At 44.9% G+C, this 15,055-nt stretch overlaps 1 protein-coding gene across 4 annotated transcripts; it reads left to right on the forward strand.

Annotated features, from left to right (window-relative positions):
- The first annotated feature begins 147 nt into the window (after positions 1-147).
- On the forward strand, positions 148-14,567 carry grsf1 (G-rich RNA sequence binding factor 1). Of its 4 annotated transcripts, none has more exons than XM_042331179.1 (10): positions 148-589; positions 704-851; positions 2,646-2,801; positions 4,820-4,954; positions 7,758-7,896; positions 8,904-9,070; positions 11,833-11,918; positions 12,035-12,170; positions 13,590-13,753; positions 14,443-14,567. In XM_042331179.1, exons 1-9 carry the CDS (start codon positions 371-373, stop codon positions 13,643-13,645), a joined length of 1,242 nt encoding a protein of 413 aa, XP_042187113.1. In that variant the 5' UTR covers positions 148-370; the 3' UTR covers positions 13,646-13,753; positions 14,443-14,567. The 4 variants fall into 4 exon arrangements, with proteins under 4 accessions (XP_042187113.1, XP_042187116.1, XP_042187114.1 ...); XM_042331182.1 differs by having other exon boundaries at positions 13,590-13,704; XM_042331180.1 differs by having other exon boundaries at positions 13,590-13,655.
- Positions 14,568-15,055: the final 488 nt, after the last annotated feature.

Consider the following 15,055-nt stretch of genomic DNA (forward strand, 5'->3'; position numbering starts at 1 on the left):
GACGTACATGAACCAGGGACAGTCCCGTATTTTGACCCACTAGGTTTCGTCTGAGCTACAACATGTCGTGAGTCCTCCAAACCATCAGACGGCGATATTTATATATTCCACAACGCTGCTTGGATAAATACTCCTTTTGTTGACTATAATTCACTTTGACCTTTTTGACGAACTACTGTCCTTGGGCAACGTGAGTTTTCTTGCTGTATAGAGGAGCCTACGTATGCGGCACCTGTCAATGTATTTAAGTGTTTGCAAGGCTCAATAAATAACTACGGTAAAAGTGTATTTCCGTGGGGTTTTGTACATCTGTCAAACCGGTTCGTCATATTGAAAAATCGTAGCATTGCGCAGTAACAGGTTTGATAAGATGTCTGGGAACTGTAGGCCCTTGCTGTTAGCGTTAAGTCGCTCTGTGGTGGGGAGACAGGTCTCCAGGAGCGTATTGTCGCAGAGTAGTGCCGCAGGGACCAGAACAGTAGTGGAGAGATGTGGCCGTCCGCGGTTCCATCACCATTGGACGGCCGCACTGAAACCCCGGTATCACAGCCTCTCCGCTGTGCAGTCCCAACTCGGGCTACACTCAGAGGTTAGTGTCTGTGTGCCGCTACTCTTTGAATGAAAAGGTATCCTGCTGTCAATCCATTTTATAATGGTAGAAATATAGATATGAATGTTATAACTTAACGGTATGGTGTATTAGTCAGGAGCCCCCTTCAAAGATGATGACTACCCACCTCTACCAGACTACAACTCTGACCCAGGACCGGAGAAGAAGGAGGTGTTTATCATCAGAGCTAAAGGACTTCCATGGTCCTGTACCACAGACGATCTCATTCAGTTCTTCTCTGGTAAGCCCTCCATACACCTCTGTTAAGAACATGCTGATAAACCTCCAGGGTCCAGTTTCGCAGACACAGATTAAACCAGTCCTAGACAGAACTGCCATTTCAATGGAGAGTTTTTTTTTTACTCCAGGACAATGCTTAATTGTATTTTATTTATTCCTGTCATCCCCCACCGTCCTCCTGACTGTCATCGTCCTCCTGATTGTTATCCTGTTATCCTGTTTGCCCCACCATCCTCCTGACTGTTATCTCCTGTTATCCCCCACCGTCCTCCTGACTGTTATCCCCCACCGTCCTCCTGACTGTCATCCCCACAGTCCTCCTGACTGTCATCCCCCACAGTCCTCCTGACTGTCATCCCCCACAGTCCTCCTGACTGTCATCCCCCACAGTCCTCCTGACTGTTATCCCCCACAGTCCTCCTAACTGTTATCCCCACAGTCCTCCTAACTGTTATCCCCACAGTCCTCCTAACTGTTATCCCCCACCGTCCTCCTGACTGTTATCCTGTTTCCCCCACCGTCCTCCTGACTGTCATCCTGTTTCCCCCACCGTCCTCCTGACTGTTATCCCCCATCGTCCTCCTGACTGTTATCCTGTTTCCCCACCGTCCTCCTGACTGTCATCCTGTTTCCCCCACCGTCCTCCTGACTGTTATCCCCCATCGTCCTCCTGACTGTTATCCTGTTTCCCCACCGTCCTCCTGACTGTCATCCTGTTTCCCCCACAGTCCTCCTGACTGTTATCCCCCACCGTCCTCCGGACTGTTATCCTGTTTCCCCCACCGTCCTCCTGACTGTTATCCCCACCATCCTCCTGACTGTTATCCCTTACCGTCCTCCTGACTGTCATCCTGTTTCCCCCACCGTCCTCCTGACTGTCATCCTGTTTCCCCCACCGTCCTCCTGACTGTTATCCCCACTGTCCTCCTGACTGTTATCCCCCCACCGTCCTCCTGACTGTTATCCCCCACCGTCCTCCCTGACTGTTATCCCCACCGTCCTCCTGACTGTTATCCCCACCGTCCTCCCGACTGTTATCCTCCACCGTCCTCCTGACTGTTATCCCCATCGTCCTCCCGACTGTTATCCCCCATCGTCCTCCTGACTGTTATCCTCCACCGTCCTCCTGACTGTTATCCTCCACCGTCCTCCTGACTGTTATCCTCCACCGTCCTCCTGACTGTTATCCTCCACCGTCCTCCTGACTGTTATCCTCCACCGTCCTCCTGACTGTTATCCTCCACCGTCCTCCTGACTGTTATCCTCCACCGTCCTCCTGACTGTTATCCTCCACCGTCCTCCTGACTGTTATCCTCCACCGTCCTCCCTGACTGTTATCCTCCACCGTCCTCCTGACTGTTATCCTCCACCGTCCTCCTGACTGTTATCCTCCACCGTCCTCCCGACTGTTATCCTCCACCGTCCTCCCGACTGTTATCCCCCCGTCCTCCCGACTGTTATCCCCCATCGTCCTCCCGACTGTTATCCCCATCGTCCTCCCGACTGTTCCCCCCCATCGTCCTCCCGACTGTTATCCCCCCATCGTCCTCCCGACTGTTATCCCCCATCGTCCTCCCGACTGTTATCCCCCATCGTCCTCCCGACTGTTATCCCCACCGTCCTCCCAGACTGTTATCCCCCACCGTCCTCCCGACTGTTATCCCCCACCGTCCTCCAGACTGTTATCCCCCACCGTCCTCCAGACTGTTATCCCCCACCGTCCTCCTGACTGTTATCCCCTGTTAGAAACACTCAGATGTCGGTTTAATAGGTAGGTGTACTTCTCACTGTCCAGAGTGCCGTGTGCGTGACGGTGTGAAGGGGATCCACCTGACGGTGAACCGGGACGGGAAGCCCAACGGCCAGGCCTTTATAGAGCTGGAGCATGAAGAGGACGTCAGCAAGGCCCTGGAGAAACACAGACAGTACCTGGGACCACGCTATATAGAAGGTACTACAGACAGACAGTACCAGGCTATATAGAAGGTACTACAGACAGACAGTACCAGGCTATATAGAAGGTACTACAGACAGACAGTACCTGGGACCACGCTATATAGAAGGTACTACAGACAGACAGTACCAGGCTATATAGAAGGTACTACAGACAGACAGTACCTGGGACCACGCTATATAGAAGGTACTACAGACAGACAGTACCAGGCTATATAGAAGGTACTACAGACAGACAGTACCAGGCTATATAGAAGGTACTACAGACAGACAGTACCTGGGACCACGCTATATAGAAGGTACTACAGACAGACAGTACCACGCTATATAGAAGGTACTACAGACAGACAGTACCAGGCTATATAGAAGGTACTACAGACAGACAGTACCTGGGACCACGCTATATAGAAGGTACTACAGACAGACAGTACCAGGCTATATAGAAGTTTCTACAGACAGACAGTACATGGGACCAGGCTAAATAGAACATAGATGACAGTACCTGCATTGGCTTGATCGAGGCTCCTAACAAACCCTTAAACTGCTCCAGGGGCACCACACTGTGTCCTCTCTTCTCCAACTCTCCACTGTGTCTCTCTCTTCTCCAACTCTCCACACTGTGTCCCTCTCTTCTCCAACTCTCCACTCTGTGTCTCTCTCTTCTCCAACTCTCCACACTGTGTCCCTCTCTTCTCCAACTCTCCACACTGTGTACCACTCTGGCTCTTCTCCAACTCTCCACTCTGTGTCCCTCTCTTCTCTCCACTCTGTGTCCCTCTCTTCTCCAACTCTCCAGTCTCTCTCTTCTCCAACACTCTGTGTCCCTCTCTTCTCCAACTCTCCACTCTGTGCTCCAATACTCTGTCCCTCTCTTCTCCAACTCTCCACACTGTGTCCCTCTCTTCTCCAGTCTCCACTCTGGTCTCTCTCTTCTCCAACTCTCCACTCTGTGTCTCTCTCTTCTCCAACTCTCCAGACTGTGTCTCTCTCTTCTCCAACTCTCCACACTGTGTCCCTCTCTTCTCCAACTCTCCACTCTGTGTCCCTCTCTTCTCCAACTCTCCACTCTGTGTCCCTCTCTTCTCCAACTCTCCACACTGTGTCTCTCTCTTCTCCAACTCTCCACTCTGTGTCTCTCTCTTCTCCAACTCTCCACTCTGTGTCTCTCTTCTCCAACTCTCCACACTGTGTCCCTCTCTTCTCCAACTCTCCACTCTGTGGCTCCAACTCTCCACACTGTGTCCCTCTCTTCTCCAACTCTCCACACTGTGTCCCTCTCTTCTCCAACTCTCCACTCTGTGTCCCTCTCTTCTCCAACTCTCCACTCTGTGTCCCTCTCTTCTCCAACTCTCCACTCTGTGTCCCTCTCTTCTCCAACTCTCCACTCTGTGTCTCTCTCTTCTCCAACTCTCCACACTGTGTCCCTCTCTTCTCCAACTCTCCACTCTGTGTCTCTCTCTTCTCCAACTCTCCACTCTGTGTCTCTCTTCTCCAACTCTCCACACTGTGTCTCTCTCTTCTCCAACTCTCCACACCGTGTCTCTCTCTTCTCCAACTCTCCACACTGTGTCCCTCTCTTTTCCAACTCTCCACACTGTGTCCCTCTCTTCTCCAACTCTCCACACTGTGTCCCTCTCTTCTCCAACTCTCCACACTGTGTCCCTCTCTTTTCCAACTCTCCACTCTGTGTCTCTCTCTTCTCCAACTCTCCACTCTGTGTCTCTCTTCTCCAACTCTCCACACTGTGTCTCTCTCTTCTCCAACTCTCCACACTGTGTCCCTCTCTTTCCAACTCTCCACACTGTGTCCCTCTCTTCTCCAACTCTCCACACCGTGTCTCTCTCTTTTCCAACTCTCCACACTGTGTCCCTCTCTTCTCCAACTCTCCACACTGTGTCCCTCTCTTTTCCAACTCTCCACACTGTGTCCCTCTCTTCTCCAACCTATTGAGTATATACATTTGTGGACATTGGACAATAAAGTAATATTTTTCTTCTCCTCAACAACCTCCTCCAGTGTTTGAGGTGACCAACAGCGATGCGGAGGCCATCTTGAAGAAGTCAGTTCAGCTCCCAGCCAGAGACGGAGTGGTACGGATCAGAGGTCTCCCCTACAGCTGCACAGAGACTGACGTCATGCTCTTCTTCTCTGGTAGGACCCTTAACGGGCCTCATTTACCACCCTCTGCCCCAACGGGCCCCGTTTACCACCCTCTGCCCCAACGGGCCCCGTTTACCACCCTCTGCCCCAACGGGCCCCGTTTACCACCCTCTGCCCCAACGGGCCCCGTTTACCACCCTCTGCCCCAACGGGCCCCGTTTACCACCCTCTGCCCCAACGGGCCCCGTTTACCACCCTCTGCCCCAACGGGCCCCGTTTACCACCCTCTGCCCCAACGGGCCCCGTTTACCACCCTCTGCCCCAACGGGCCCCGTTTACCACCCTCTGCCCCAACGGGCCCCTCTGCCCTTTTACCACCCTCTGCCCCAACGGGCCCCGTTTACCACCCTCTGCCCCAACAGGCCCGTTTACCACCCTCTGCCCCAACGGGCCCCGTTTACCACCCTCTGCCCCAACGGGCCCCGTTTACCACCCTCTGCCCCAACGGGCCCCGTTTACCACCCTCTGCCCCAACGGGCCCCGTTTACCACCCTCTGCCCCAACAGGCCCCGTTTACCACCCTCTGCCCCAACGGGGTTTACCACCCTCTGCCCCAACGGGCCCGTTTACCACCCTCTGCCCCAACGGGCCCCGTTTACCACCCTCTGCCCCAACGGGCCCCTGAACAGGCCTCGTTTACCACCCTCTGCCTCAACGGGCCCCGTTTACCACCCTCTACTTTAACAGATTTAGTTTGATAACAGAACACACACACGTGGTTGTTGTGTTGTGTCCCTCCTCGTTGGGTTTCATACCGTAAGGGCTGTAGCCAACTCTTCTTGTAGGGCATGTCAATCATAAGACTGGTTTCAGCACATCAGATGTTATTGGTCACATACACATATTTAACAGATGTTATTGGTCCATATTTAACAGATGTTATTGGTCACATACACATATTTATCAGATGTTATTGGTCCATATTTAACAGATGTTATTGGTCCATACACATATTTATCAGATGTTATTGGTCACATATTTAACAGATGTTATTGGTCCATATTTATCAGATGTTATTGGTCACATACACATATTTATCAGATGTTATTGGTCCATATTTATCAGATGTTATTGGTCACATACACATATTTATCAGATGTTATTGGTCCATATTTAACAGATGTTATTGGTCACATATTTATCAGATGTTATTGGTCACATACACATATTTATCAGATGTTATTGGTCCAGACACATATTTAACAGATGTTATTGGTCCATATTTATCAGATGTTATTGGTCCATATTTATCAGATGTTATTGGTCCATATTTATCAGATGTTATTGGTCCATATTTATCAGATGTTTTGGTCCATATTTATCAGATGTTATTGGTCCATATTTAACAGATGTTATTGGTTCATATTTAACAGATGTTATTGGTCACATATTTAACAGATGTTATTGGTCCATATTTATCAGATGTTATTGGTCACATACACATATTTATCAGATGTTATTGGTCCATATTTATCAGATGTTATTGGTCACATACACATATTTAACAGATGTTATTGGTCCATATTTATCAGATGTTATTGGTCCATATTTATCAGATGTTATTGGTCCATATTTAACAGATGTTATTGGTCCATACACATATTTAACAGATGTTATTGGTCCATATTTATCAGATGTTATTGGTCCATATTTATCAGATGTTATTGGTCCATATTTAACAGATGTTATTGGTTCATATTTAACAGATGTTATTGGTCCATATTTAACAGATGTTATTGGTCCATATTTATCAGATGTTACTGGTCCATATTTAACAGATGTTATTGGTCCATATTTATCAGATGTTACTGGTCCATATTTAACAGATGTTATTGGTCCATATTTAACAGATGTTATTGGTCCATATTTAACAGATGTTATTGGTCCATATTTATCAGATGTTATTGGTCCATATTTATCAGATGTTATTGGTCCATATTTATCAGATGTTATTGGTCCATATTTATCAGATGTTATTGGTCCATATTTATCAGATGTTATTGGTCCATATTTATCAGATGTTATTGGTCCATATTTATCACATGTTATTGGTCCATACACATATTTAACAGATGTTATTGGTCCATATTTACCAGATGTTATTGGTCCATATTTATCAGATGTTATTGGTCCATATTTATCAGATGTTATTGGTCCATATTTATCAGATGTTATTGGTCCATATTTAACAGATGTTATTGGTCCATATTTAACAGATGTTATTGGTCCATATTTATCAGATGTTATTGGTCCATATTTATCAGATGTTATTGGTCCATATTTATCAGATGTTATGGGTCACATACACATATTTATCAGATGTTATTGGTCCATATTTATCAGATGTTATTGGTCCATATTTATCAGATGTTATTGGTCCATATTTAACAGATGTTATTGGTCCATATTTAACAGATGTTATTGGTCCATATTTAACAGATGTTATTGGTCCATACACATATTTAACAGATGTTATTGGTCCATATTTATCAGATGTTACTGGTCCATATTTAACAGATGTTATTGGTCCATATTTATCAGATGTTACTGGTCCATATTTAACAGATGTTATTGGTCCATATTTATCAGATGTTATTGGTCCATATTTATCAGATGTTACTGGTCCATATTTAGATGTTATGACGGGTGTAACTAAATGCTTGTGTTCCTAGCTCCAATAGTGCAGTAATATCTAACGATACACAAGAATACACACATGTAAAGTATCACAATAGAATGACTCCAATATGGAACCAGGCTATCATGTCCCCAACCAGCCTGCTGGTCCTTACAGGTCTGGATGTGACGGAGGACGGGGTGACTCTAGTGACAGACCACAGAGGAAGGAACTCAGGGGAGGCCTATGTCCAGTTCCTGTCCCAGGAGCAGGCTGACGAGGCCCTGACCAGAGACAGAGAGGTCATCGGAAACCGGTAGGAGCACTCATACCTTCAACCCTATGGAGTTGATTTCTGCTGAAATCTGATGAGCATAATACAACAAATCTCCATAAAAATCTCTGAGTTTAATCTAGAGCTACAGTGAGTGGACACCTGCTCCTCCAACATCTCATTAATATGGACTTGGTCCCTCCTTTGTTTTTGGGATCCCGAGTGGCACAGCGGGTCTAAGGCATCTGCATCTCAGTGCTAGAGGCGTCACTACAGTCCCTGGTTCGAATCCAGGCTGTGTCACATCCGGCCGTGATTGGGAGTCCCATAGGGCGGTGCACAATTTGCCCAGCGTCTTTAGGCTTTGGCCGTCATTGTAAATAAGAATTTGTTCTTAACTGACTTGCCTAGTTAAATAAAGGTAAAATAGCTTAGTGCCATACATTATGGATCAAATACCTTTTTCATAATTTCGATCTTGTCTCATTGCTGCAACTCCCCAACGGGCTCGGGAGGTGAAGGTCGAGTTATGCGTCCTCGGAAACAACATGTCCTGCCAAACCGCGCTTCTTAACACCTGCTCGCTTAATGTGTCAGAGGAACCACTGTTCAGCTGACGACCGAAGTCAGCCTGCAGGCGCCCGGCCCGCCACAAGGAGTCGCTAGAGCGCCATGAGTCAAGTAAAGCCAAACCCTCCCCTAATCCGGACAACGCTGGGCCAAACCCTCCCCTAATCCAGAAAACGCTGGGCCAAACCCTCCCCTAATCCAGACAATTGTGTACCCACCCTATGGGACTACCGATCACGGCCGGTAATGACACAGCCTGGGATCAACCCCCCCCTCTGCTTAGACTGTAGAAGGTTAAGAACTCAACATTACACAGCTTTAAGCTTTTAAATGGATTAGTTTGAACACTTTCTTGTTTATCAATAAACCCACGTTCAGTTCAGAGCTGACTGTCTACTATGCTTTATATATTTTCCGACCATGACCTTTACCCATGATCCTGTCTTGACCGTGTCCTGACAGTGTGACTGTGTCACCAGGTACATCGAGGTGTTCCCCAGTAGGAGGAGTGAGATCGGAGGTCGGAAGAAGACAGAGTCTGTTGAAGAGGGCAGAAACTCCAGACAGAGTCAACCACACAGGCCTGCAGCACAGCCTCCGAGACATGGTGAGACAGACAGACCTGCAGCACAGCCTCCTAGACATGGTGAGACAGACTGACCTGCAGCACAGCCTCCGAGACATGGTGAGACAGACAGACAGACAGACCTGCAGCACAGCCTCCGAGACAGACAGACAGACCTGCAGCACAGCCTCCGAGACATGGTGAGACAGACAGACAGACCTGCAGCACAGCCTCCTAGACATGGTGAGACAGACAGACAGACAGACAGACCTGCAGCACAGCCTCCGAGACATGGTGAGACAGACAGACAGACAGACAGACCTGCAGCACAGCCTCCGAGACATGGTGAGACAGACAGACAGACTGACCTGCAGCACAGCCTCCTAGACATGGTGAGACAGACTGTTTTCTTAAAATGTGTCGTGTCATGTCCGTTGGACTGTGATGAAAATGAACGGAGGATAGATGTCTAGATGGATATGAACAGAGGATAGATGTCTAGATGGATATGAACAGAGGATAGATGTCTAGATGGATATGAACAGAGGATAGATGTCTAGATGGATATGAACAGAGGATAGATGTCTAGATGGATATGAACAGAGGATAGATGTCTAGATGGATATGAACAGAGGATAGATGTCTAGATGGATATGAACAGAGGATAGATGTCTAGATGGATATGAACAGAGGATAGATGTCTAGATGGATATGAACAGAGGATAGATGTCTAGATGGATATGAACAGAGGATAGATGTCTAGATGGATATGAACAGAGGATAGATGTCTAGATGGATATGAACAGAGGATAGATGTCTAGATGGATATGAACAGAGGATAGATGTCTAGATGGATATGAACAGAGGATAGATGTCTAGATGGATATGAACAGAGGATAGATGTCTAGATGGATATGAACAGAGGATAGATGTCTAGATGGATATGAACAGAGGATAGATGTCTAGATGGATATGAACAGAGGATAGATGTCTAGATGGATATGAACAGAGGATAGATGTCTAGATGGATATGAACAGAGGATAGATGTCTAGATGGATATGAACAGAGGATAGATGTCTAGATGGATATGAACAGAGGATAGATGTCTAGATGGATATGAACAGAGGATAGATGTCTAGATGGATATGAACAGAGGATAGATGTCTAGATGGATATGAACAGAGGATAGATGTCTAGATGGATATGAACAGAGGATAGATGTCTAGATGGATATGAACAGAGGATAGATGTCTAGATGGATATGAACAGAGGATAGATGTCTAGATGGATATGAACAGAGGATAGATGTCTAGATGGATATGAACAGAGGATAGATGTCTAGATGGATATGAACAGAGGATAGATGTCTAGATGGATATGAACAGAGGATAGATGTCTAGATGGATATGAACAGAGGATAGATGTTTAGATGGATATGAACAGAGGATAGATGTCTAGATGGATATGAACAGAGGATAGATGTCTAGATGGATATGAACAGAGGATAGATGTCTAGATGGATATGAACAGAGGATAGATGTCTAGATGGATATGAACAGAGGATAGATGTCTAGATGGATATGAACAGAGGATAGATGTCTAGATGGATATGAACAGAGGATAGATGTCTAGATGGATATGAACAGAGGATAGATGTCTAGATGGATATGAACAGAGGATAGATGTTTAGATGGATATGAACAGAGGATAGATGTCTAGATGGATATGAACAGAGGATAGATGTCTAGATGGATATGAACAGAGGATAGATGTCTAGATGGATATGAACAGAGGATAGATGTCTAGATGGATATGAACAGAGGATAGATGTCTAGATGGATATGAACAGAGGATAGATGTTTAGATGGATAGATGTCTAGATGGATATGAACAGAGGATAGATGTTTAGATGGATATGAACAGAGGATAGATGTCTAGATGGATATGAACAGAGGATAGATGTTTAGATGGATATGAACAGAGGATAGATGTCTAGATGGATATGAACAGAGGATAGATGTCTAGATGGATATGAACAGAGGATAGATGTCTAGATGGATATGAACAGAGGATAGATGTCTAGATGGATATGAACAGAGGATAGATGTTTAGATGGATATGAACAGAGGATAGATGTCTAGATGGATATGAACAGAGGATAGATGTCTAGATGGATATGAACAGAGGATAGATGTTTAGATGGATATGAACAGAGGATAGATGTTTAGATGGATATGAACAGAGGATAGATGTTTAGATGGATATGAACAGAGGATAGATGTCTAGATGGATATGAACAGAGGATAGATGTCTAGATGGATATGAACAGAGGATAGATGTCTAGATGGATATGAACAGAGGATAGATGTCTAGATGGATATGAACAGAGGATAGATGTCTAGATGGATATGAACAGAGGATAGATGTCTAGATGGATATGAACAGAGGATAGATGTTTAGATGGATATGAACAGAGGATAGATGTTTAGATGGATATGAACAGAGGATAGATGTTTAGATGGATATGAACAGAGGATAGATGTCTAGATGGATATGAACAGAGGATAGATGTCTAGATGGATATGAACAGAGGATAGATGTTTAGATGGATATGAACAGAGGATAGATGTCTAGATGGATATGAACAGAGGATAGATGTCTAGATGGATATGAACAGAGGATAGATGTCTAGATGGATATGAACAGAGGATAGATGTCTAGATGGATATGAACAGAGGATAGATGTCTAGATGGATATGAACAGAGGATAGATGTCTAGATGGATATGAACAGAGGATAGATGTCTAGATGGATGTTCCATGGATGTTGTTGTTTGTTTCAGGGTCTCATCCGGTATCTTCTCTGCCCCAACACTTTGTTCACATGAGAGGACTGCCCTTCCAAGCCACAGGAGATGACATCGTTCAGGTATTGCTCTATGGTTTCCACTACCGTGCCGTCTCAGAGCGAGACCGTGCTAACTAGCGTCAGAGAAGTTTGAACAAACGATGACTTTCTGTAACAGGTTGATATTGCTCTGTCAGTTCTTCTCTCCTCTAGCGCTGTCCAGGATTCTGGTGGAGTTCGGTCCAGACGGGAGGGCCAGTGGAGAGGCTGATGTTTACTTCACATCGCACCAGGACGCCGTCTCAGCCATGACCCGGGACAAGGCACACATGCGTACGTCTGTCTACAGTATCAGTCAAAAGTTTGGACACAACTACTCATTTTGACTATGTTCTACATTGTAGAATAATAGTGAAGACATCCAAACTATGAAATAACACATATGGAATCATGTAGTAACCAAACAAGTGTTTAACAAAACAACATGTTTTATATTTGAGATTCTTGTCCTGGATTGTGTGGGCCTTTTGTCTGATATTCTGAGCAAGATGAGACGTAGGCCAATGTCATATCGTCAACCAATCACATTTGTCAAATCCTTTTTGGGCTAAACTTGCAGAGGACCGTGAGTAAACGAGCCCACTTCCCAAAAGCAACTATATATCTGTATTAGACTGAAAGTCATTTTTTATCATGTTTTGTGAGTCTCTATGCTCATTAGTTGCTCGTTCAACATTGTTGCTTCTACTTCCCAGAATCCTCCCCTCCTAACTGTTTTACATTCACTGACAACGAGAAATATTTCCTTGGACAAATATTCCCAGATTTTCATAAAAATGTGGTCTCTGGTTTCTGCATCATCAACGTGCGTTTTTCTGTCTTGAAGGTGTGTTTTCTGACCAATTCCGTGTTTTGGTTTATGATGTTTGTTCCGCATGAGATACTGAAGCCGATTTTACTTCCTCAAAATCCCCAGAATGACTCTAAGATAATTTAAGAAATCCTTAAGAAATGTTAGTTTTTTTTGCCGAGGATGTTGTAGTTGTTTTGGCGCAGTATTTTTCAAGTAAAAAAGTCTGGTCTGTCTCAGTCTATGCTACTGGATAGAGAGCAATCACCACAGCTGTTCACCTCATGTTAGTGAGCAAATGGACATCAGATCAAAACCCAGTGGGAGGTCCGTTTTTAGACTGACTTTATGACCAACATTAACCGATGTTAGACTTTAGTCAGTTTTCACATTAGACTAAATGACTCTTACACTGAAAACTGGACGTTTTATAAAGTCAGTCGCTCCCGTAGATCACTTCATTACTCCCTTTTTTCGATTACCAAACTACAAGCTTCCAACTTACCTGACTTTGTTAGAGTATTAAAACATCACAGCACATTCACAGGATTGAGTCTTGAGGTTCACCGAATTTTGTAAATCCGCCTTCAGTTATAATGCCTCCATTTCAATCAAAAGAACCTACAGAACGAGCTGCGTCTGGTTTCTCTGGTACCCCTAGGGCAGTTTACGATGTTGAATTTGTTCAATGACAAATGCATTTTTTAAATTTTAATTTGTCGATGAAATTAAAAAATATATTGTGGTGTTTGTAGTATTTTTTTTTTTTAAATGTAACCTGTAGTTATTTGTTTTGTATTCATGTAGAATACACTGTACTGCAAAATCATCCTGCTGTCCCATATTTAGTGTTTTCTAAACGTGGTCCTCCTACCCTGAACTCGTTTTCTGTTTCTGTGCAGAAGAGCGATACATCGAGCTGTTCCTGAATTCAACATCATCTGACGAGGGGCAATGAGGTTTACCAGGTTGGTCTGAATTCAACATCATCTGACGAGGAGCAATGAGGTTTACCAGGTTGGTCTGAATTCAACATCATCAGACGAGGGGCAATGAGGTTTACCAGGTTGGTCTGAATTATGAATTCAACATCTGACGAGGAGCAATGAGGTTTACCAGGTTGGTCTGAATTATGAATTCAACATCTGACGAGGGGCAATGAGGTTTACCAGGTTGGTCTGAATTATGAATTCAACATCTGACGAGGGGCAATGAGGTTTACCAGGTTGGTCTGAATTCAACATTTCAAATATTGTTCATATATGCATAGTCACTTTAACCAAATCTACTACCTCAATCAGCCTGACTAACCGGTGTCTGTATGTAGCCTCGATAATGTATATAGCCTCGATAATGTATGTAGCCTCGATAATGTATGTAGCCTCGATAATGTATGTAGCCTCGATAATGTATGCAGCCTCGATAATGTATGCAGCCTCGATAATGTATGCAGCCTCGATAATGTATGCAGCCTCGATAATGTATGTAGCCTCGATAATGTATGTAGCCTCGATAATGTATGTAGCCTCGATAATGTATGTAGCCTCGATAATGTATAGAGCCTCTCTGTTGTTTTATTTCTTTACTTATCTACTGTTCACCTAATACCCTTTTTGCATTGTTGGTTAGAGCCTGTAAGTAAGCATTTCACTGTAAGGCCAATAACCTGTTGTTTTCAGGGCACGTGTCAAACTTTTATTTGATCATTTTGGTTGACTGATTGAGGCTCTGAGTCTGTTGTGATTCTGTCTGCAGGTTAGCGGTGGGCTGAAGGACGACATCGGGAGGTGTGGTGGTGAAAATCCCCATCGACTGGATGTGTCACCATTTGTAAGGGTGTAGAAATTATGTTGAATATAATAAAACTACGTTCAATCTGACTCCCATTTATTATGTGAATAAATACAACAGTCCCTGTGTGTCTCTGGAGGAATCGAGGCAAGATGGAAGCCTCTATCACCTCTGACTATAAAGAACAGATTAACTTATAATTGCCGTTATGCAATTATTAAGACATACAAATAGCTCATCCTGGCGATCAATGTTCAAGCATATACAGTATAGTTAGAAAAGGACACTGTAAAACAAGAATGCATTTACTCAATTAGTCACAAAATAATTACATGAGTCTTCCTTGGGAACATCCCTTCCTAGAGATTGCCTCAGATAAGGTGTGTTTGACCCATGATGGCCCGCCATCCAAACGAGGCAGTACGTGGTGAGTCGTCCTCCCAGCCTTCCACTACATCAGAAGGACCAGGTCTGGATGTTTTGTCTGCACTCTGTTTTGCTCTATGGCTGAATGAGTGGACTGTACAATAAAGACATTCCTGCTGAAGTGGTTGTGTCTTTCCGTCCAACAGGAAGC

This window comes from Oncorhynchus tshawytscha, linkage group LG12 (assembly GCF_018296145.1).
Source record: "Oncorhynchus tshawytscha isolate Ot180627B linkage group LG12, Otsh_v2.0, whole genome shotgun sequence".
Lineage (NCBI taxonomy): Eukaryota > Metazoa > Chordata > Actinopteri > Salmoniformes > Salmonidae > Oncorhynchus > Oncorhynchus tshawytscha.